We start from the raw sequence: 23,769 nt of genomic DNA, 5'->3' as shown, positions 1-23,769 counted from the left end.
TGGAAAGGGATGATTGTGTCCTTATTTACTTCTTTGACTGTGGCAGCAGGAGTCCTGACGGCCGTCGGTTGCTGTATTATCCCCTGCGTGGGGGGATTGGTGCAGCGATTAACAGAAACTGCGCTGCCTCAGCAAACAGCAGTGGAACCACCACCGCACTCGGATAAAATGATGGTATTAGACGAAATGGAGAATGAAGAAAATGAAGAAGTTTTTAGAATCCTACCTTTAAAAAAAGAAAAAAAGAAAAAAGAAAAAAAGGAATTGCAGAAATCAACACTTTGAAAGAAAAAGAGGGGGGAATTGTGGGAATGGAATGTTGTTTCTGCATTTAACATTAACAAGAGCAGCTGGTTTGAAGAAGTAGAACATCATGCATTTGTATTCTGTAACTTATCCTTAGAAATAGTGATCTAAGAAGTAAAATTCTGTATATGTTAGCGGTATGTTTTAAAACATTATTACTGAATTATGTGATTAATTCTTTCTTGCAAAACTGGAATAGTTGTTAAATGGTCCAAACAATGTGAGTATAGTGTGTTAGGGATTAGAAAACATACTGTAGAGTTGTTCTGTTAGATAAGAAACTGCCAGCAAGAGAAAAACAGATGTAGCAAACATCAGAGAAGCCAGGGCCTCTACACAAGGCCGGACTGTCTCACTCCGTGAGGAGTTGGGACGTGACAGGCAGGCGCCAAGATAGCACAGAAACATAAGCTCTTAGTTGTTTAATTACCCCTAGCATTTGTGCCCTTTACACTGGTCACTGTTCTGGTCATCCCTCTGTCCTCGCACAGAGATAAGCTGGGAAGGAGGACAGAGGGGAGTGTCTTGGAGCCCGCCTGCGGCACCCTGAGGTTCCCACAGAGTGGGACAGCTCTGCTTCGTGCAAAGGCCCTGGCTCCTTGAAAGCGTGTTCAATGTGTTTCACTTCTGCTGGCCTAACGAACCACCTCACAGCGGGTTTCCCAGCTCAGAACACTACACCCACATCGCTTAGGACATCTCTAGCCTACCGCAGCTTTGTGAGAAAGGATTTCTCACGTAACTCGGTAACTGCGTTTCTAAAACACGTTACTAAGGTGCGCACGGAACTTCTACTTTTCACATCAGCTGTTTCTAAGGAAGCGCCACAGCGCGCTTCTTCAGATCAACCGCCCTTTCCAATACCCGACGCAGAAACGACGCTTCCGCTCTCCGCGGCGCGTCGCTACGGGTGAGGAGAGCGGCTCGGTACGCCTCACCGCGCCGAGCTCCGTAAGACGCGCGAGGGCAGGCCGGCCGAGGACGGGACCGGCGGCGCGCGCAGCCCCTCGCGGCGCCCGGCAGCCCGCGCCGAGCGGCCCGACGTCCCGCGGCTCAAAGCGCCGCCGCGCGAAGCGCGAACCGGCCGCTCGGCGCCGCGCATGCGCCGCCCCGCCCCGCGCTGTGACGTCGCGCGTCGCCGCGGTCGGCAGGGAGGGCGTTCCGCCGAGTGCGGCGGGGAGCTCCCTTAGCGGCGCGCGAGCGCCGGCCTGCCGCCGCTCCCTCTCGCTCGCTCCCTCTCCCGGCCATGGCACGGCGCACGAGGCCCGAGGTGGAGCGGTACGTCGCCTCCGTGCAGGCCGCCGCCTCCTCTCCCAGAGCGGTGAGTGCTGCGGCCCGGCCGGCGCCGCCGGCGGCGCTCCCTCGGCCTTCCCCGGGCCGCGGTGGGGGCCGCTCCCCGCCCGCCCCGTCCCTCCGCCCCTCCCGCGGGTGCCGGGCCCGAGGGCGGGCTCCTCCGGCGGGGAGTCGAAGCCGAGGGAGGCTGCCGGCGGGCGGGCGCGGAGTCGCCTCCTCGGAAACGCGGTTCGCCGCAGCTGCGCGCCTCGGAAAGCCGCTGAGCCCTCGGCGGCTTCGGAAGGAGCCCGGCGGCGGGGCGGAGTTCGGCTCCCTCCCGTTCCGTGGGCACGGTCCCCGGGCTTCCGGCCTTCCCTCTCTCGAGGAGCCGGAATAGGGAACGCGTGCCGTTCGGCTTTGGGCTCGTTTGGCCGCTGTGCGGCTGCTGTTGCCGTGGGTGCGACGGCGTTGTGAAACGCCGGCAGGAAGAGAGGGAGAGGCGGGGGGAAATAGCTCTGCTGCCTGCGTTGGTGGCTGGGCAGCCGGGTGATCCCCTGCTCTCTGGAACGACTGGCTGTGGAGCGCGGTCGGTGATGGAAGTAGCTGCTGGTCTTCCTGTTGCGTTGATTTTGGAGAGGAGGGTTGTGCGAGGCTGCTGGCGTTTCTTTTGAAGTTCCTTTCCAGCCCCGTTTACGAGGAGGCGGGGCAGGCGAGAGAGGAAGGTGACAGAAGCATGGACAGGAGGAGCTTGATGTGTGGCATTTGTTTTCTTCTGCAACGTAGATAGGTTGCAAGAGAAACAGCTTGTATGTAGCTGACCCCATTCTCCTCTCTTTAGTCGGAAGTGTGCTTGTGAAAAGTAACAAGTGTGAGGACTTGCTTTGCTACTAACCTCAGTTTCGCTTTGGTAGCCTTTGCCAGTTACTGGGAAGAAATGTTATTTTCTTACTCCTGTGTCTTTCAAAAACTAAGCCCAGAGTACAAGGAGTGAACTGGAACTGATAACTGTGAAGACACTTTAGGAAGCATTATGCACCCCTGGAAAGAAGGGTCTCCCTACTCAATTACTTCAAAAGTGCTGTATATTTAAAATGTACCTTTTGTTTTTTTTTCTTCAGAGATCGTTAAAAGGATTCTTTTTTGCTAAGCTGTACTTTGAGATAAAAGAATACGAACTTGCTAAGAGGTAATAAACGTTACGTATGTTGTTCTGTTCTTTAAAGTGTGATGGGAAAGCTAAATGAAGTAGAGTGGAGAAATGAAGACCGTTGTCATGCTGTTTTAAGGTAGCAGCAAATGGGAGAATGTGGTGCCATTTAAATCTTCCTAAAACGGCAACTTAAAGCATGGGTAGTTACGTGGTGCTGTAAAAACCCATCCAGTAGAAATGTCTTTTATGCCATCGTGTTTGACCCTACCTGTAGGGAGGTGTGCTGCCTCCCTGGGGCAAGGGTCAGGGACATTGCTAGGAAACTTCCTGGTCTGATTGGCCCTTCTGATTATTACCCATTATTGATAGTTCAGGCTGGCAGCGATGAAGTCGCTGAGAGAAGCCTGAGGTCTATCAAGGAAGACTTCAGGGGACTGGGGCGGGTAGTTGAAGGAACGGGTGTGCAGGTGGTTTTTTCTTCCCTACCTTCAGTGGCAGGGAAGGATACCGACAGCATCCAAAAAACCCGCCTCATAAATAAATGGCTAAGAAGTTGGTGCAAGCACAGGAACTTTGGTTTTTTTGACCACGGGGCAATTTACTCTGTGCCTGGCATGATGGCTGCAGATGGAAGTAGCCTGTCTCCAAGGGGTAAGAGGATCCTAGCCCAGGAACTGGCAGGGCTCATTGAAAGGTGTTTAAACTAGGTATGAAGGGGGAAGGGGACAGAATGAGGGCCACTGGGGTTGAGCGGGTAGTTCGTGGCTCAAAATGGAGTTCGATGGGTGAAAAGGGTGGAGTTCAAAGGGATGGAGAGAGGCAGGGGGGTGCTGCTTCCCTAAAGTGTCTGTACACTAATGCACGCAGCATGGGAAATAAACAGGAAGAGTTGGAGATCTGTGTGCGGTCGCAAGGCCATGATCTCATTGCCATCACGGAGACGTGGTGGGACAGCTCGCATGACTGGAATGTTGTCATGGAGGCTATGTGCTTTTTAGGAAAGATCGGCTGGCGAGGCGGGGTGGTGGAGTTGCTCTTTATGTGAGAGAGCAGCTAGAATGTATTGAACTCCACCTGGGGGAGGGTGATGTAGCAGTAGAGAGCTTGTGGGTGAGAGTCAAGGGGCAGGCTGGTATGGGTGACACCGTTGTGGGTGTGTACTACAGGCCCCCTGATCAGGAGGAGGAGGTTGACGAGGCCTTCCACAAGCAACTGAAAGTAGCGTCGCAATCCCAGGCGCTAGTGCTTATGGGGGACTTCAATTATCCAGATATTTGCTGGAAAAGCAACGTGGCCAGGCACGCGCGGTCCAGACGGTTCCTGCAATGTGTCGAAGACAACTTTCTGATGCAGATGGTGGAGGAACCGACGAGGGGAGGGGTGTTACTGGACCTTATTCTCACAAATAAGGACGGGTTTGTTAAGGAAGTAAAAGTTGGGGGTAGCTTGGGTTGTAGTGACCACGAGATGGTGGAGTTCAAGATCTTGAGTGGAAGGAGCAAAGCAAAAAGTAGGATTGCTACCCTCGACTTTAGGAGAGCCAACTTTGATCTCTTCCGGGACCTACTTGGAACTATCCCGTGGGTTAGGATGTTAGAAGGTAAGGGGGCCTGTGAGAGCTGGTTGGCATTTAAACAGCTCTTCTTCCAAGCCCAGGATCGGTGCGTCCCTGTGAGCAAGAAATCAGGAAAGGGTGGCAGGAGACCTGTGTGGATGAGCAAGGAGCTCATGCGCAAACTCAAAGGGAAAAAGAAGGTCCATGAAATGTGGAAAAAGGGTCTGACCACTCGGGAAGAATATAGAAATGTTGTCAGGGCCTGCAGGGATGCGATGAGGAAGGCTAAAGCCCACCTGGAATTGAATCTAACAAAGGTGGTAAAGGATAATAAAAAAGGCTTTTTTAAGTATGTTAACAGTAAAAGGAAGTCTAGGGAGAATGTAGGTCCCCTACTAAGTGAGGAGGGTGTTCTGGTAATGGGGGATGCTGAGAAGGCGGAGATACTGAACGCCTTCTTTGCTTCTGTGGTGCCATTTAAATCTTCCTAAAACGGCAACTTAAAGCATGGGTAGTTGCGTGGTGCTGTAAAAACCCATCCGGTAGAAATGTCTTGTATGCCATCGTGTTACGTCCTTCCTACAGTTTCTGTGAGCTACTGCTTTATTTAATGAAGGCCAGTGCTTGCAGGCAAATATGCAACATCTGTACGTGTAGCAATAATGTTGTGCCTTACTTGAAGATCTAGATCAAGCCCCTTGAACTAAATACAGCTAACTGTCCTGTATGACAGATTAAAGTCCCACGTTAGCTGCAAGGTGTGGGGGGACTTGTAATACTGAGGAATACTGATCCTTCTGGTTTTTCTTTCTTTATTTATTTACTCTGTAGATATACATCTATTTATCTCAGTGTCCGTGAGAGAGATCCCAAAGCTCACAGATCTACGAGGCTCAGGATAACACGGAGAAAGCTTTTGGGTGTTACAAGGTAAGCACCTCACTCACCTCCCTGATGTCCTGCTTTATTCCTTTGTAAATGGACTTGATCTTTGTGCTTCCTGCTCTGATAGTCTTCTTCCCGCTGCCCTTTGGACTAAGAATATGTGAGCCCTGTAGAATTCTGCAGTAGGGATTATGGTGACAGCAGTAATCCACCTGCTACTGAAAGACTGGACTGAGAGTGTTTTTCAGTTGCATTGTTTGTTTTCTTGTTAGGGGTGGGCTTTTTGTTTGTTTGTTTCCTCAGAGGTAGAGGGAACGGGGCAAATACAGTTCCGATTAGGTAAGCATATAAATGTGAACTTCACAGTCTGTGTTTCATTATTCGGGCACCGGGGAGGGAGAGGATACACACAAAAGTCTTGTTGCCAGCACAGTGACTGAGTGCCAACAGTCTTTGTGACTTAATTCTGTTTTCCGGAAGCCTCCGTATTAGGTTAGGCTAGAGATACCCCTGGTCTGGCTGTCTGAGTAGAGCAGCAGCGGGTGGTAGAGGAGCTGGTTTTGACATTGTTTCTCTTACGGTGTTCTGAATTCCAGCAGTTGTCTGGGTGTTACAAACCAATGGTGGCCTTCTTGAAAGGGAGGCTTTTCTTAAAGTAGTGAGAAAGTATTTATTGATAGTTCTAATTTGACTTGCTGGGTCTGTTTAATGGGGGACATGTTTGACATGTTTTCTTTCTTGTTCTACGTGGACTGCAAGATCAAGTTACTAGTAACCTTTTTTCTTACGTGTATGCATGGGGAAAACCAGCGTTCTGTGGAGCTGAATCCAATGCAGAAAGATCTTGTACTGAAGATTGCAGAGTTACTATGCAGTAACGACATTGCTGATGGAAGAGCAGAGTACTGGGTTGAGAAAGCTGCCAGGCTCTTCCCTGGGAATCCTGCTGCTTACAGATTGAAGGTAAATTCCAGCTTCTGATCTCTGTTCTGTGCCTAGAAGAAACTTTAGTTGCGTCAAGCGATGGGAAAACCATGGTAGTAATATTATCCAAGAGGTCAAGATTAGATAGGTTAAGTATTGTCTCTATTACATGACTACACTGCTTTCTAGTTTTTTTTAATTTGAGTTGAAAACTGTCAAGTGTAGGAGATGCTGTTATTCCCTAATACTGTGTAAATGCTTTCAGTCATACAATCTCACTTTTGTACAGGTGTTAGTTTTCTGGAGCACAACTGCAACGAAATTGAAGTCTTGAGAGGCTTGTGCTTTGGGATTTTTTGTGTGGTTATGTTATTTTATTTTTTTAGACAAGCTGTTCTGTATTGACGTGTGGCATCTTTGAACCAGATGGTTTGACAGTCTTAACTTAGCATCTAACTTAGCATCTACAAGATGCAAACTCTAAAGCTTTGGGTTTTGGTTTTGTTTTTTTTTTTTTCCTCACTTCTAAAATGTTTGTCAAACTCTCTGTAGCACCTACCAGCTTTCCAGAGCAGTTTGAGTAATGTAGTCTGTAATGGCAATGAGAAAACAGTCAGGTAACATAGTTGCTGAAGAGGCTCTCGTAGAGAATGAAATTTTAACGTGTTGCCTTCGTATGTGATAGGAGCAGTTACTGGAGTGTAAAGGCGAAGATGGCTGGAATCAGCTCTTTGATATGACTCAAACCGAGCTCTATGCGAGACCAGACGATCCCTACCTTAACATCAGACTGGTTGCTCTCTACCGTTCAAATAATAGATTAAGAGATGCTGTGCTTCATTGTCAGGAGGCGGAGAAGAAAATACCTGTAGACTCCAGCTTGGAGTGGTGTTTGTGCGTCGTAAAGACATTTGAGGTATTTAATCATGTTTTGATCCTGTTATAATCTCCCATGTCCTTGAAACCGGTGTTATTCTCTTATTATCGTTACAATGGCAGCTAATTCTCAAGTGGCTTAACTCCTTTAAATGTAATGTCTGCGGAAACAATGATTTATTTAGGATTTTCTTAAGCCTTAAAGAGTTGTTTAGTTTCTAGCTGAGGTACTAAGTTAGATACAGCAGCTCCATCAGGGAGGGAATTGCTGAGGCAAATAGTTCCTGGAATTTTGCTGCTGAAGAATACGTTAACATCTCACCTGGGAAACTGGATTATGTAGCAAGATGTTCTGGAGAAACTCTTGCCTTCATAGAAGGATGGCGGTTCCTCATTCTGTGATGAACTTTATTCTTTAGGAATATCTTGAATCAGTACGAGACTTGGAGGCTGATTAAAAAAAAAAAAAAAATTGGAGAGCTGTCAAGAAGGATCATCTGCTGGCCTATTCTAGCTTGGTTAAAATGACGCTTGCTTCTAGAGATGTTCGAGAAAGCAGAGGGGCCCTTGAAAGGTACTCTTTTAACTGTTCTGCTTATTTAAAAAAAGAAGAAAAAAAAAGAAAATTGAATATTTTTTCTGGGTCACCGAACTTCTAGCAGGCATCATTTTCAGTGAGTAGCTGTTTTATGGATGGAAGAGGAGTTCCTCTGTACTAACTGCAAAGAGCAAATGTTGCTAGGCTTGATCCGCAAGCTGTGTCTGAGCTAAAGGCCTCAGAGAAGACTCAGTGATAGGGGTCTAGTATAAATCCTGGGAGACCAGGACTTGGTTGAAAATGAATCTTTTCTGTGTTCCAGTTTTGATCGTGTGCTTCACTCTGTGAAGCCGTGTGTGAATGGACCTGATGAGCTGTCTCATACCTTCCTTGAAATGAAAGAACACTTCTACATGCACGCTGGAACTTTCCTGCTGAAAACGGCCCAGAACAACGAGGCACAATGGAGAGATGCATGTGAACTCGCAGCATTGTGTTATCTGAAAAGTTTCCACGTAAGTCACTGTTCAGTTTGTGCCTGTAATTGTTGCAGTTCTTGAATGCTCTCACTGTACGCGCACTGAATGCCTGCATTCCAAAGACTAACTACTGTTTTTAAGGCTGTCTCCTGGCCAAATCTTACCCTTCCATACTTGTTTAAAAGATTTCAAGTATTGTGAAGAAAATCTCATCTGTTTCACTTGTCAGAAGTAAAATGACTCTTAAGGGCTAATGAGTGTGTTTCCTGTAGGCTATTCCCTTCTCTGTAGTGCAGCTAAAATAACTAATATTAAGGTTAGTGGTATGGGGGGGAGGGGAATGACCTGAGTAGCTCTCACATACTAATTGCGTAAGCAGCAGAGCTTGATCAAGCTTAATTCTTTGCTTTATGGAATAAAATCAGCTTTCCCTTTTGCACAAGTGCTTGCGTTCAAAACATCGCTTTCTCTTGTGTGCTCTTACAGCTATTTGCAATTGTTCAGTTACTCACCTTGTGTCCTTTTCAGGAAAGAAACAAGCTTGTTTCCTAACTTTTAAGACTAAATGAGGGTGAGTTTTTTGTTGAGAAGAAGCTGTAGCAGTTCTTTTCTTTCTTTGCCAGATTCCTAAACCAAAGTCAAAACTAATAAGAGGAGATCGTGCTGGGCAAGATGCGCTGGAAATGTTGGCCTGTGACCGAAAAAGCCAGTCTGGTAATAAAAACTAAGAATTATAAATGTTCCGTAGTTCCATTTTATGAGCAGTTAATGTCAGAGTTAATGGCTTGTTAAAGAGCACACTTGGCGTCTTGGAACATGCTATCAAACGTTCTGTATTTTGGCTACATATGAAATACAAAAGAGCGGTTTGATCCTGACATGTAATGGGCTTTTTCTTTTTATCTCCAGGACATTAAGATAGAATTTAACTTTCAGTGTCTCCTAGTCTGCTGGTTTCTGCCTACTAATATACTATTTGTAAGCATTGCTAGTCCCAAGTATAAAAGAAAATATTGCTCCTTTCCTGTCACTTTTGTTCCCTTCTTTGTTCCAACAGGTTTGGTTTGGTGCATTTTTTTAAAAATTTTTTTGGTGAAGCCGAGGTAGTTGTTTTCAGTCTTCATTATCCTGTGGGCTCTAGATGAAAACAAAGAAAACACCAGGCATCAGGCTGAATTGTTCCTGAATAGATGAGACTGACAGCTACTTATTTTGAAGACAATTGCAGTGTCATTATAATAAAAATACACAGTAATTCTGGAGAACTGGATTTGAAAATGCCTTGGGACTGCTGTCAGCCCATATGCTAAAAGGGTGACTTAATTATAGGGAGAGTGTAAGTTAGAAATTTGTATTTGTAAATTTGATTTGTAAATATCATAAGGGGAAATCTAGATTCCCAGCCTAAAGCAGCAGGAGCAGCCCACTGCATTAAATATTGTTGTCCTTGTTTAAGTTGAGTGTTCTTATGTGACATTACATTTTTCTAGGTCATATGTTGCTGAACTTAAGCCACGGCAAGGAAGACTTCTTGAGAGATTGTGGAAACTTTTGCAAACAGAAGTGGTTTATTTACATTGTTTGAAAGCCTGTTTGGGAGTGGAGCTTCTAAAGAGAGGTCTTTTCTCAGCACAGATGATATGGGAGATGTCAGTCCCCAAGCACCAGAGCAGGGAGAACTGAGTAAATACGATATTGGTAAGAGATGCTACTTAAACTCAACGTAAGCATGACTCTGTATTAGAGGTTCTTCTACAAGTGCTTCATCTGCAACAAAAGACAAGTATCTGTAATAGCTGCTTGTGGTTGCCCTAATCAGAGGGTGCTTTGCAAGAAGTTTCACTTTCAGCTGTAGCTGAAGGGCAGTATCATCATGCCAGGTTCTGAAGAATTTCTCACATACTTCCTGCTTCCACACTGTTGTCTTCTGGTCTGCTCTGACTCATTTCCAATTGAAGCTGGAAAGTGCTTGTATGCTGGTGAGTGCTGATAGGAAGGCCCACATTATTTATGTGTAATCTATGAACACAGGTGACAGGCATAAAAATGAAATAATTCCAGGATGAATTGTGAACTAATGATATCTTCCCATTTTTTAGGCTTAACTTGATGATGAAGTCTGGCTTTGAATTTGAGCATAACAGGAGTAGAATGATACCTTTCCTAACGAGGACGCAGATCCTAGCTTCTTGCAACCCTTGTTTTTGCATAGGTGCAGTTCGGATGCACAGTGGTAGTCTCCAGCACCTTGCATGGCTTGGCTTGCAGTGGAATTCCATGTCAGTGTTATTCCCGCTGCGCAGATCATTACAACAACTCTTTCACTTGCCCCAAGAGACATCGAGACTGGAAACAGATGCTCCTGAGTCCATTTGCCTGTTGGACCTTGAAGTAAGCAAGCTTCCTAAGTTCTTAAATGCATTTAAATGCCTGTTTTTTGCTACCTAATACCTTCTGTTTGTTTGTTTTCACCAAAACAGGTTTTTTTACTCGGGATGGTGTTCACTAGCAACTTAGAACTGCAAGAGAAGTTTAATACTCAGCGTGGCACACATCAACCTCTGTTCTTACCGTTGCTGCTGTGCAAACAGTTCTGTACTGAGAAGCAAAGATCCTGGTGGGATGCTGTTTGTGCTCTTATGCAGAAAAAAACAAAGTAAGGCTTCTTCAGTTTGGAAATATTGGAACCAACCTTCTAGATGGCTTCTGAATTGATTCCCATAGGTTGCGTAAAACTAGTTCCTTTTGTTTGACGTCCTTTAAATGTTAAATGTTTTTTGCTGTAGGGGTGTGAGATGCTGAAGAACTTTATAAAAATGGGCTTTACATTTCTGACAGTGCATTTGTAAAGAAGAGCTAGCTTAGGACTGAAGCTGCTTGTTATGTTCATCAAACAAATGACGTGTGAACAGATGAAAAAGAGGGAATACTAATTGAGGAATATTTCTTTTGATATTCAGAGCAGACTCGGCAACCAAACTGAAGCTTCTTGTACAGCACGGATTAAGTACTGTGCGAGCCCTGGAGAAACACTGCCTTCAGCCTGCCTTAATTATACATTGGGCAAGAAGTCTGCAAAAAACAGTACGTTAAGATTATCTGTAAATAAGTATCATCTGTTTTTCTCTAATTTTGCAAACTTAATAGACTAAATAAAATCAGATGAGAATGTAGTATTGAGAACTGCTGCTACTAATTTTGATGGGATGTCATGCAAGGCAGTTGCTCTAGTCAAATACTCTTACCTCACTACTCTCAACTGCATCAGAGAAGAATAAGTATGAATAACACTCTATTTAAATATTCTGCGATAGTTTGAATTTCTCTTTCTTCAACAGGGCGTTAGCCTTAACTCCCACGACCAGAAAGAATATATTGGAAGAAGCGTCTACTACTGGAAGACAACTTTGCTTAGCTTGAGAACTATCAAAAAGCACAGAAGTATTCCCGAACCTGCGTATCCTCTCTTCAGACATTTCCATAGTGTGGACATCCAGGTACTGATGGATTATTCAAAGATAAGAGTAAGAGGGGTTGTATGTCAGAGGCTTACATATGAATTGTTAGCTGGTTGGTTTGTTTTTTGTTTCAGTTGGCTTTGTGTGTTGATGGGTTGTGGTTGGTTTTATTTTTTTTGTTTTTTTTGTTTTTGTCATTGTACTGCTACTACTGAGATTTGGTAGTATCTTTCTGTTGAACTTCTGAGTTTTAAAACTCTGATTGGAAGATACTGAACTGCCTTAGTACCTCCTCCTATTTGACTACTGTATGGGAAGTGCTGAGTCACGGCCTGAACCTCTGATTAATCACCTGAGGTGAGCAATGAGTCAGCCCTGGGAGCACAGGTGAAAGCAATTCACCTGTGCTGCAGGAAGGGGTGGAGCCTGGCTCCACCTCTCCTAGACCCATTTAAGAGCTGACTACCAGTGGGGAAGGATCTCTCTCTCTCTCTCTTCAGAAGATCCACTCCACTGGAGTTTCCTGAGTGAGCCCACGATATGGGTAAGCCTCCTATTTATTCTCTTTGTCTCGCCGTGCCTAACTCTCTTGCTTATTTCATTGTTGTAACATCTTAATATTATTTGATTATATAATATTCCTTTATATAATTTTCATTGATTATACAACTACTTACTAGATGCTTACAGTCACTGACTGTTCCAAGTGTCTACACTGTGTCATGTGTGACATGTCTTTTGCTTTGGTTGTAGGTCTTCCAGGTTGCAGCCTATGAAGAAGAGGCACGTGTAGTTTTTGCAATGCTGGATGCAGCTGAAGGCAAAATTGATGATGCTTTACTAGCGTTTGAAGCTATTAAGAATGTGGTTTCGTACTGGAATCTTGCCATTGTAAGTTTGTAAATTGCATTACCTCAAAATGCTTTTCTATTATTTACATTCTGACTGATTATTCCTAATCCATATGCTGTTACTTAGCTTTACCAAAGAAAGGCAGAAGAGGTTGAGAGTGATGATACGTTACCAGAAGAACGCAAAGCCTATCTTGTTAAAAGAAAGCATTACCTGATGAAGATCATTGATGAAAGCTCCTCTGACCCGTCAGTAGCTGACAAAGTAAGTAAAAGAATTAATGCTTGTGTGAGTTGTCGTCTTACGTTAATGTTAACAGATGTAGGGCTTTCCTGGGGGAACAAAAACAACAAAAAACACCCAGAATTTCTGTGCAGAAAGCCTTGCAAACTGTTCAGCCGTAGATCAGAGCACAGCCTCTTGCTCTGAGGAAGAATTGCGATCATGACTTGCATTTCAAATACATTTCTAGCTGCCGGTATCTGTTAAAGCTGTAACGGAAATGCTGAATGCAGTGATCCAGGAGCTTGGAGAGAATGGTGAAGAGGGAAGTCTTGCCTCCGGAAATATCTCACCAGCTGCACACGTGGAAGTAAAATATTCAGTTCCATCACCCAAGAAGTTCTCTTTCTTGCCAACAAATACCTACCAGGTATATTAGCCGGTTACTCTTCTAGGGAAGTGTTACATTTGTATAAAAAAAATCCAAGTTCAATTAGTTTTTTTCTTTTCTTTCCAGTTTTCTCCTAAGACTGACTCTCAGTGGGCAGAAGATCACAAGTCCTTACTTCAAAAGCTGTGTCAGCAAGTGGAAGCTTTAACGGTAAACAACTTTAGTCACTATATTCGATGCAGAACAGTTGATCTTTTTGTTCTGGTAAGTACTTTGTGACCCAAGCATTGAACTTCACTTACCAGGCTACCTCTTAACTCAGTGAAGAGAACTGCTATAAACACCTGCTTAAACTGAGTTCAAGAGTAAAACTTTGTTGCCTACAAACTCTGATTTGGTACTCAGATATGGGAAGTAATCCTGAGGATTGTGTGTGCAGAAAGTAGTGCTTTCTTCAGCTTAGCTACTGTCATCTTTGTTCTGGGTTTATTTCTAGCTTCAGGGAACAGTCTCAGTTTCGTAAAGCATGGGAAGATCATAGGTTATTGCAGCACTTAACTCATCTTTTTTGTGTGTGTGTCTCAGACCTTGAACATGCTTTTAAATAGCAGAGGAGCGTAGGGATCGTTCCTTAGGTTTCCTCCAAATACCGATGTAATACGTTTACATGCTCTTAATTGAAACACTGTCTTTAATAGAATGAAATACGGGAAATGAAACGTAATAGTTCCAGTGTAAATGTATCATCTCACTGCTGGCCTGCTGGAAGCTATGAAACAGGTACAGTGTCAGATGGTTATCGGAGAGCACAAAATCTTCATGAAGCTCCTTTAAGGGGTAAGTTGATGCTGAATTTTTAATTGAACACTTAGCTAAACGGAGTAAGACTTCTTAAAATGTTTCTGCAGTGTTCTGAGATGAATGAGTAAAACTGGTCCCTTGGGAAAGTTCACTCAAGTCAGTAATCACAAACTGGATATAAACTCTTTTCTTGGTGTTCCTTTTCAGTTGCTACCTCTGGCCCATCTGTTCACTGTAGCCAGTCACCTGCTTGTAACTCGCAGTATCTTCAAAGAACTGCTGCAACCAGTGTAACACCAACAAAGGTGAGGACATACGAATCCGCTCAAGCCATTTCTACTGATGTGTTGAAAACAACTGGTTTTGATTCTGTGTGTAGCAGGATATAACTGCGGTTCCCTAGAGAGCGTTTACTAAACTTGAGGTCTGCTGGAGACAGGCAGAAAGTTCTGTAATCAGCTAAGCTTTGGGATATTGGGTTTGGGAGAAACAGCCAGCAAAGCATGTTTTTAACCTGCTAACATATGTCCTCTGCTCGTTGTCTGCAATGTTCTTTTCCCCAAAATAGTATGGGGGCTTGATTTTTTTTTTTTTTAATACTAAAGAAAAATGAGTCTATTCAGCTTACGCTTCTCTCCAGTCTGTGTTTTCAGATACCACTCAAGTTTTGAATGTATGATTTTAGTTTAAACTGATTAGAGTTGAAATGTAATTTTACGGTACGCCTTGCTATTAAGAGTACATGTTGCATGGGCTTTAGCACCCTAATCCCTTTTCCTCCTTTTCCACAAGGAAGTAACGGTGCTTTTTCTTTAGGCACCTGTCTGTGGCATGGATGGACTTGCACCTCAGCAGCGTAGATACACTCATCAACAAGCAATCCGCACGCCACCTCTGCGAAACACTTGTGCTGCTGTGTTTCCTCAAGACACGTATGGTGCACCTTTGCATTTTGATGCTCCATCTGCTGGAATCATTTTGCCTCGTGGTGGTGGTGATCGCTACAACTACAGCCTTCCACAGGCAAGCACAAATCCACCACTGCCTGAACCAGGCTATTTCACAAAACGTGTGGTTTTAAAACCTCTAGAATCCAGTGTTAGTGCCGCACAGGACAAATTGGGATCTGCCTTTGCTAAAAAGGAAGGCCAGTGGAACTGTGACATCTGTTTAGTAAGAAATGAACCCACTGCCCCAAAATGTGTTACTTGCCAGAATACAAGCAAAACTAATTCAGAAGTATCTCTACAAGAATTTTCCTTGAAACTTGAAGGGAAAACACCAGCATGTACCTCTCAGAATCTTGCAGATGGTGAAGCAAAGCCTGCAGAGGAAGGATGTAATTTTTCAATGTGGATGCCTCTCGGTGGATTTAAATTTGGTATACAGGAGTCCAGTAAAAATACCGCTAAGAAAGATGATCCATCCAAAGAGCGTAAAACTGATTTGACAAACATGGATGAAAAAGACAAAAATAAACTGCCTTCAAGTAGTGGAGTTACACTCCAGTCTCAAGAAACAGCAGACAGGGACGAGAGTGAGCACACCCGTGAGAAAGGCACGTTGGTAACATCTCATGTTTCTCGTACGAATGCAGCCAAAGCATCTCCTTGTGGTAACAACGCTGTAGCTGTGCTGGAGGAAGCTACCAGGGAGAGAAGCGACCTCTGCCATGATGGTGATGCTTCTGATGCCACCGTAGAAGCTTTAGAGGTATCAAGCACCTCTGAAACGCCAGCAGAAATGGAGGTTTCTGCTTCAAAGTTTGTATTTAGATCTGAATCTGTCAGGAGCGTTTTCAGTAACAAAGAGACATTCCCGTTTGGGAATACTTCAGCCCCCGGCTCCCTCTTTGGATTCAGCTTTAATCGTCCAAGAAAGAGCGATGAAGGAACTTCAGCATCTCGGAAAGCAGAGCAGGAAAAAGCGGGAGTAGCTGAACCACCCAAAAGCTGTAGTACTGCTCAGAAACCTTGGGAGAGCGAGGCATCCCAGCCGGCTCCTTCGGCACAGGGTGGGCCCTCCAACTTCTCGTTTAAAATCCTGGAGAAAGGTGAGTGTTAATTGAACCAGTAATTTATTCAAGTGTGCAGCTCATTAGTCAGTCACTTGTTAATGCTGGTCATTGTGTATTACTTCTTCTGTCTTAATAGTATGTTGTTTCTTTCAGTTCTAATGCACGTCTGTGAATCTTCAAATCCTAGACGTTCAACTTGAGTAAATATGAAGTTGTAGTTCTTTGCACGTAAGAACAGAAATGTGCCTTATGCAGGACTCAGTGCAACTCTGTAGTGAGAAAGGGAGTTGCGGGTAGGATTTTGGAATCTGTCCGAGGCGTCAGAGTTGATCTTAGTGTTGCTTTTTTTTGTAGGGAAGGAGTTTGGTACTGCTAGAACCAGGAGATGCTAATATTGTTTAAACAACGAGGCGTTGTTTAAAATGTCAGGGTGAAGTGCTGACAGTGCATTTTTTGTGTTGAGCTGGCAGTTATTGTGTTCAAGGCCTCGCTCTGACTGGTAACCTACGAGAACAGCAGTTGTGCTTAAGCTTCAACTCGAATTATCCCTTCAGCTAGGAGGCATCCTTCTTGTCTGCTTCCATTCCTTTCCAGTAACTTCACATCTGTCGCTTGAGCCTTTGTTTGTCGTGGTTTTTCTTCTTGTACTTCCCAGAAGTGTTGTGAAATAAGCTCTATTCAGTCTCTGGTTAATACCATCTGGAGTTCCAAATGCTCAAAGTTCATCGGTAGCACACGCTGCTGCTGACTGCTTTCTGTTTCTTACTTTCTTTTCCTCTGTAGATGATACCCATATGGCTCTTCTCTGTAGCTGTATTTTGTTTGGCGTATGGCCATCAATAATTCTTGTAACAACATGAAAATGCTGACCTGTTCTTGGTCTGAAACTTGAATTTCAAAAGGAAAGTGTATAGTGCTACTAGAACCAACAGACAACATTTACAATATGTTTACAATATTTAAATTGAGAAAAACTCTCATCTTCCATTTGGCCAGTCACTCTTTCTGAGGCTGTGAGTGTCTGTGTACTAATAAAAGGTGGCACATATTGAGCTTCCAGAAATATAAGTAAATGTCAAAGGAAGCTAGTATTTGTAGTGGCAGTTGCAAGATTGAAGTCTTCATTATTGCATGGAGGTTCTTTGATAGCAGCAGAAAACCCAAGTGTGATGGATTTACAGTTCCTTGGTTATCCTGAATGAGTGTCTTTTTACATAATGATGTTATTTCAAAAGCTCTAAATTTAAGATGTTCTGAATATCGTTAGGTTACTAACTGAACTTGGCGAGGGACGTGAAAAACAACAGGAAGACTTTCTATAGGTACGTTAGCCAGAAGAGACAGGCCAAAGCGAGTGTACCTCCTTTGGTAAACGTAAAAGGAGAACTGGTTTCAACGGACGAAGAGAAGGCCGAGGTACTGAATGAGTTCTTTGCCTCGGTCTTCACTGGCAGCCAGGACTCCAGTACTCCTTCCGTCCCTGAGGCCTGCATCCCTACACCTCTGGGTGGGGACTGGGGTGGTAAATCCCCCCCTGCTGTGAGGACAGAGCAGGTCCAAGACCGCCTCATGAGTCTGAATGTGTACAAGTCTATGGGGCCGGATGGCATGCATCCCAGGGTTCTGAAGGAGCTGGCTGAGGTGGTTGCCGAGCTGCTCTCCATCATATTTGAGAAGTTGTGGCTGTCTGGTGTGGTCCCGGATGACTGGAGGAAGGGTCACGTCACTCCCATTTACAAGAAAGGGAGCAAGGAGGATCCCGGGAACTACAGGCCGGTGAGTCTCACCTCTGTGCCTGGGAAGATCATGGAACAGATCATCCTGGATGACATGCTTGATCACATGAGGAAAGGGCGTGTGATCCGTGACAGCCAGCATGGCTTCACCAGAGGAAGGTCATGCTTGACCAATCTGGTGGCCTTTTATGATGGAGTGACGGCATCGGTGGACAAGGGAAAGGCGACCGATGTCATTTACCTGGACTTGAGCAAGGCCTTTGACACGGTCCCCCACCACATCCTTCTCTCCAAACTGGAGGGATGTGGATTTGATGGGTGGACCACTCGATGGATAAGAAAGTGGTTGAAAGGCCGCAGACAGAGGGTGGTCATCAATGGCTCTATGTCCAGGTGGAGGCTGGTAACGAGCGGCGTCCCCCAGGGGTCTGTCTTGGGACCGGTGCTCTTTAACATCTTTATCAATGACATTGATGACGGAATTGAGTGCACCCTCAGCAAGTTTGCTGACGACACCAAGCTGAGTGGTGTGGTTGACACAGTTGGAGGACGGGATGCCATTCAGAGGGACCTCGAGAGGCTAGAAAGGTGGGCCCGGGTGAACCTGATGAGGTTCAACACGGCAAAGTGCAGAGTTTTGCACTTGGGCCGGAGGAATCCCAGGCATCCCTACAGACTGGAAGGAGAGGTCCTTGAGAGCAGCCCCCAGTACAAGAAAGACAGGGAGCTGTTGGAGAGGGTCCAGAGGAGGGCCACGAAGATGATCAGGGGACTGGAGCACCTCCCCTACGAGGACAGGCTGAAAGAGCTGGGCTTGTTCAGCCTGGAGAAAAGAAGGCTGCGGGGTGACCTCATTGCAGCCTTTCAGTACCTAAAGGGAGCCTACAAAGAGGAGGGGAATCAACTCTTTGAAAGGGTGAGTGACAGCAGGACAAGGGGAAATGGTTTTAAGCTGAGGGAAGGGAGATATAGGTTGGATGTCAGGGGGAAATTCTTTACGGAGAGAGTGGTGAGGTACTGGAACAGGCTGCCCAGGGAGGTTGTGGATGCCCCGTCCCTGGAGGTGTTCAAAGCCAGATTGGATGGGGCCCTGGGCAGTCTGGTCTAGCATTAGGTGGAATGGTGGTGGCCCTGCATGTGGCAGGGGGGTTGGAGGTTCATGATCCTTGAGGTCCCTTCCAACCCTGGCAATTCTGTGATTCTGTGGTTCTGTTACTTTATAACGTATGTGCCAAAAATGATCACGATATTTAGCTGTCTTATCAGCTGTTTTCCACTAATTTTTGTGCTTTGCAGCAAGCCCCCTAGTCAAACGTGAATGTGTTACTGCTTGGGAAACTAAATCTTCTGAGCAGAAGGCTAACGGAGAAACTCCACAGGTCTCTTCTACGTCTGTCTGTGGCTTTAGTAGCAGTGCGGAGGATGCCAGTCCAGAAGGCTCTCAGAAGTAAAAACTCAAAGAAAAAGTACGAGTCAAGTCTTTACGAAAGTTTAGGCAATAAATTTGCAGTATTATTCTTAGACTATTTTCACTTAGTGAGAAATAAAGCGTCCGGCAGATTAGAAACTACTTGACTTGTTTGACTGTGTCTCAAGTCTGTTCTGGCACTGGAACTATGGTACTACTAAGAACTTAAGTTTCTCCGGGAGAGAAAGGAAACAGCTTTGCCTCCTAAAGTAGAAACAGCTTTGGCTAGTAGAATTCCTCCTAGCAGGTATGTAAGAGTTAAGTGATTTCAGAGCAGTTTCCAAGGGAAATGGTGCTTGTTTTGGAATCGTACTGCTTCAAAGGTACTTCAGTCTCTTGTTGAGTCAAAGCTGTGTGTGTTTTAAGAGTGGTGAAGAATGTCTGAAACCTTCCAACAACAATTCTTGTTTGTTTTTTTGTTTTTCCCCAGTTGTTCACTTCCCTTAATCCCTGTTAGTTAGCTGTTCTGAAACATTAGTAGCACTACAGGAAAGTTGGAGACTGAGAACTTACTATCATGTTTTTACTGTACTGCTGTTGTAATTAAATGAAGAAATTTATCAATTTCTGGAAGGGAGGGAGGGGAGAGGGGAAATGTGGCTTTTTTGGAGGGAGTCATTATTCTTAGTGTCCAGACTTAATGTAGTTTGAAGTTTGTATCTTAGGCTCTTATGGCTTATTTGCTTACTGTTTTATTAATCATACTGACTCAGTCTCTACAAGTAAGGAAGAATTACATACTCCATCAACCAGTGAAGCAACAGTATTTGTGCAGTCAGCTGCCAGCAGCGGAGAAGCAGAATCCACAGAAACTGCTCGCGTGTCAGAGAATTTACCAGGAGGTGGTGATACAGCTTTTTAGGAAGTAGAACAACTTGCTTGAAGAAGCCTGATGTAGCTTTGTAAGGCTTAACTCAGTTGTTCATGTCTGGATTTCGTGTTTAACCTTAGTATGCCTAATAAGAGGAGAAGCTTGCAATGACTGTAGTCTTCTAGTTTGGCTTCCTGTAAAGAATAGAACTTAATTGCAGGTTAGTATAATGACTAAGCAAGACTGATAGAGCACAAATAAACAGTATGTAGTGTCCTTTAATTGGAACAGTTAATCTGATGAAGTCTGCAAAATGTTGTCTTCCTCTTTCTGCAATATCTTCCTCATCCGTTAATCATATTACGACGTCTGTTTTCTTTCTTGCCTTGCCTGCTCTTTTTCTCCTTCAGAAATGCTTGTCTGTCACATGTTTCTCCAGTTCTTTCAAGCTTTTCTTTAACTGTGGAAGATGTGTTAATTGAAGGATGTTAAAAGGCAGTAATGTGCACATATAAAGTGAGGAGGATACGCAGCTGTGAGGCCTCCATTTATTATTTTCAGTTGATTCTTATTCTGATCAAATGCCAGTATTAAGTTACTTAGCAGCCTTCATAAGGGGAACACCTGGAATGCTAACAGTGCTGGGTTATCACTCAGCACATCATTCAGCAGACCTGAAATTTCACTGGGAAATATGCCGGCACACTTGATAGCTTAAAAATGAATTTCAAAGGCTGAAATCTGTTGGGCTCTCTCATTTTGAGAAGGCAGGGCTGTTCGGTCACTTCAGTGCATGATGAGTATAGAGCTGTGGGTACAAAACCACTGAAGAAAGGAAAACATTGAATAATTTTGGATTATGATGTCAGAATTGTAACAGTGTTGTTGGTGACAACAACTTCTGGGGAAATCACGCATTACTGTGCTGTGTTTTAGGTGGAGGTAGTCTGGAGAAGAAGATGAAGGAATTCCCTTCAAAGAGAGGGCGAAATTTTACAATTGGGCCAGAGATGCTGCTCAGTGGAAGGAGCGCGGTGTTGGAGAGCTCAGGGTCCTCTTCCATACACAGAAGAAGTGTTACAGGATCCTTATGAGAAGGGACCAAGTTCTTGAGGTGTGTGCAAAGCATGTCATCGCTAAAGAAATGAACTTAGTGCCCTCTGAAACATCAAACAGTGTTTTAATTTGGACAGCTACAGGTGATGCTGGTTAGTCGGTTGAGTGGTTTCTACAGTTCTTTTCAGTATCTTCTGTAGTTTGTTTGGCTTTGTTTTACCCTGGAGATTATACAGAACAAAAGCTGCTGATCTCTGGCTGCAGTGACTAGAGCTAAGGAAATCTCGGATTTGTTTTCAGATGGTGAAGTGAAAGTAGAGCAATTTGGGGTCAGAGCTAAAGTTCAAGAACTGGCTAATTCTTTTGAGAGGAGATTTGAAGAATGCCAGCAAAGCTTGTCAGAGCTGCAGAAGGGCCACCTCTCTCTGGCAGCAGAGCTGTCAAAGGACACCAACCCTGTTGTTGTGTGTTTTGTTTCTGCCAGTGATGAACCTGTAGGACACACAACCACGGAGCTGCTTTCAAATATTGTCCCTCGAACAGCTGAAAATTTCAGGGCCCTGTGCACAGGGGAGAAAGGCTTGTGGGTTCAAGAATACCACATTTCACAGAATAGTTAGTGACTTCGATGTCAGGTAAGCTTAATGTGAAGGCTTTTCATTGAGAGAAAAAACCCATCTGGGCTGCAGCACTCCATGAATCCTGCCTGAAAGTGGGCTTTTCCAGTTCTTGAATGTGGTGAGAGTAGCCGAAATCAGCAGGGCTGCAGTCAGCAGCGATGCCTCAAGCTTTCCCGACACTTCTAGAGACCATCGCATTTTATTCTTGGAAAGCTATGACTTCATGGGAATGCCACAGACTTGCATGTTAGACTTCGTTTTCTTCATACCTGTTATCTGCCTGATCACTTCTCTTTGGCAGCTGTTGGATCTGTAGGCTCTTCAGAGCCGGGTGTCAGCCTTTGGCAGCAGCAGGAGGCGGAGCTCCCGACGTATTGCAGGCAGCGTTTGCGCTGCTCAGGGCCTTGGCTGCAGCGTGCGTGCAGAGAACAGCGTGAGTGTTTGGCATGGCTGTGCAGCAGAGAATATGAAATGGTAGTTTTCTCACTTCCTCAGTGCCTCCCAGCACAGGACTCTGTGGTAGATCAGAAATTGGTGTGCGTGTTGGATTTGCTGTTTAGCAAGTGCATTCTCCTGCTGTATCTCTGTGTGTCTTTGTATTCTACTGTACTTTGACTGCAGGAGTTTTCTCGCAGGAGGGTCAGGGCCATCCAAACTCAGTTCTGTTGTGCTTTGAGTATGGAGCTCTTTCAAGCCTTGATTCTAGGCCTAGTGGAGTAGAAGCCAAGACTGTGTGAACAACAGTTGAAAAGTGTCCTTTTCTAGAAGAGGAGCAAGGCAAAAACGGTGATGTAATTCTAGCGATTCAGTTGCAGGCTTCTTTTAACTTTGTGTAGCATGGCATTTTACATCCTGTTACTATGTTTCCTACAGGTGAGTTCGTTATTGGTTGCGTTACTAAAGCTGTGAACAACCACTGGAAGTGCTTCTGCTGTGATATCTGCCAACAAGTATTGGCAGGAGTTGGATTCGTCAAGAATAACGGCAGGTGGGTCTTCACCCTTCCTTCTATCACTGGTAATGATGAAAATGGAATGAAAGTTGGGAGGGATGGTTATGGTTCCTAAGGCTTTCCTGCTGAGATGGAGTAACCAAAGTGTCTTTTATGAGAAAAAGGTCTAAGAATGCATCACAAAACTGAGAGTGGATATCTTAAAATGTGTGCATAAAATATTAACTACTTGTCTACTTCAACACCAGATTTCCTGTCAAGTGTGTTTTGTACCTGGTGATGTTTCAAGATCAGTAGGATACACTGTGGTAGACACTTAAAAACAAATCAGATGCAGAAGTTTTGTCATTTTTAAATAGATTTTTATTTTCCCAACATGGGTTCCCCAATTTGAGTCCAGTTAATCACCTTTTTCACTAATAAATGCGCTCATTTCAGTGGGATCCTTCATGGTTTTTTTTTTGTTTTTTTTTTTTTTAAGTAAACTGTGTAGCCATTGATTTCATGCTTTTAATGCAATACACGTGGTTATGTAGAGACTTAGGGCCCGTTTTGCCATCCAGCTTCCAATGTAAATTTCTGAAGAGTCTGAGGGTAAAGCATGGGAGTGGGGCAATTTGCAGCACAGGGTGGTACCATAGGAAATAGGAAATCTGGGTGCAAACTTGCTTATAGCAGCAAAATGATTGATATTATTTTTCTAATACAAAGGGCAGAAAATTGGTTGTCTTCGGCTGCTTCAGTCATTATCTTGCCTGTGTTCTTTGCTTTTAGTTGAGTTGCACAAAGTGTGTTTTTCTTTTCAGATTTCCTTCATCTCGTTTCATCAGCTTCTGCAGCTGCAGAATACATAGCTGCATGTTTTTACATCCCCCAGTGATGCATGGATGAGGGGGCATTGTAGGATATAACACACGTTACTAGTTGTTTGCTTTTTAGTACAAAGGAAGCTATCATTTCATTATCATGGCAGAGGCTGATTTGAAGAACAACCTGTAGTGTTGTGTCAGCGGTATTGTCAGCTTATATTTTTCTTTCTCTGATGTTTGATATCACGGGGAAAATGCAGAGGAGTGCATTTTTCTTTCCTTCAATTACATTTAAGTAAATCTAAAAGAAACCTGTGCTAAGAGAGCCAGAATATAAGCCAGGCATGACTACAGCTTTCTAACCTGTTTGAGACAAGCTCCGTAGCTATTTTCATAGAGATTTGATGCATCCTACTTAGCAGGCTTTTCTCAGAATCAATCAAGCTTGTTTAAAAAAATAATCATATTGAACTGTCGTATTTGATGCTGCTAAAGACATTATTATAGTATAAATCCTGTTACTGAAACAAGTGCTAAAAATTAAATGATCTCTACGGAAGCTCTCGAGTTGAAATTGTTCTATTCATGCTC

General features: G+C 44.4%; 1 protein-coding gene across 22 annotated transcripts in view; it reads left to right on the top strand.

Annotated features, from left to right (window-relative positions):
- The first annotated feature begins 1,457 nt into the window (after positions 1-1,457).
- Positions 1,458-23,769, top strand: part of LOC149915954 (E3 SUMO-protein ligase RanBP2-like) — a 31,350-nt gene continuing 9,038 nt past the window's right edge. For 6 of the 22 annotated variants that reach the window (XR_016470946.1, XR_016470947.1, XR_016470944.1 and 3 more), the window contains exons 1-13: positions 9,503-9,683; positions 10,198-10,376; positions 10,466-10,641; positions 10,946-11,069; positions 11,324-11,482; positions 12,197-12,334; positions 12,422-12,559; positions 12,768-12,947; positions 13,035-13,118; positions 13,607-13,745; positions 13,917-14,014; positions 14,526-15,762; positions 22,291-22,405. Coding sequence is in view for 9 of the 22 variants with exons in the window: in XM_090150011.1 (XP_090006137.1) it covers positions 9,626-9,683; positions 10,198-10,376; positions 10,466-10,641; positions 10,946-11,069; positions 11,324-11,482; positions 12,197-12,334; positions 12,422-12,559; positions 12,768-12,947; positions 13,035-13,118; positions 13,607-13,745; positions 13,917-14,014; positions 14,526-15,762; positions 22,291-22,405 (2,825 nt within the window). In the remaining 13 variants the exon portion in view is untranslated. The other 16 variants (XM_090150017.1, XR_016470953.1, XR_016470952.1 and 13 more) reach the window with 16 other exon arrangements.

The sequence above is a fragment of the Phasianus colchicus genome, chromosome 14 (assembly GCF_987193195.1).
Source record: "Phasianus colchicus chromosome 14, bPhaCol1.hap1.1, whole genome shotgun sequence".
NCBI classification, from domain to species: Eukaryota; Metazoa; Chordata; class Aves; order Galliformes; family Phasianidae; genus Phasianus; species Phasianus colchicus.
The sequence above is the reverse complement of the archived record's forward strand: the minus strand, read 5'-3'. Positions and strand labels throughout refer to the sequence as shown.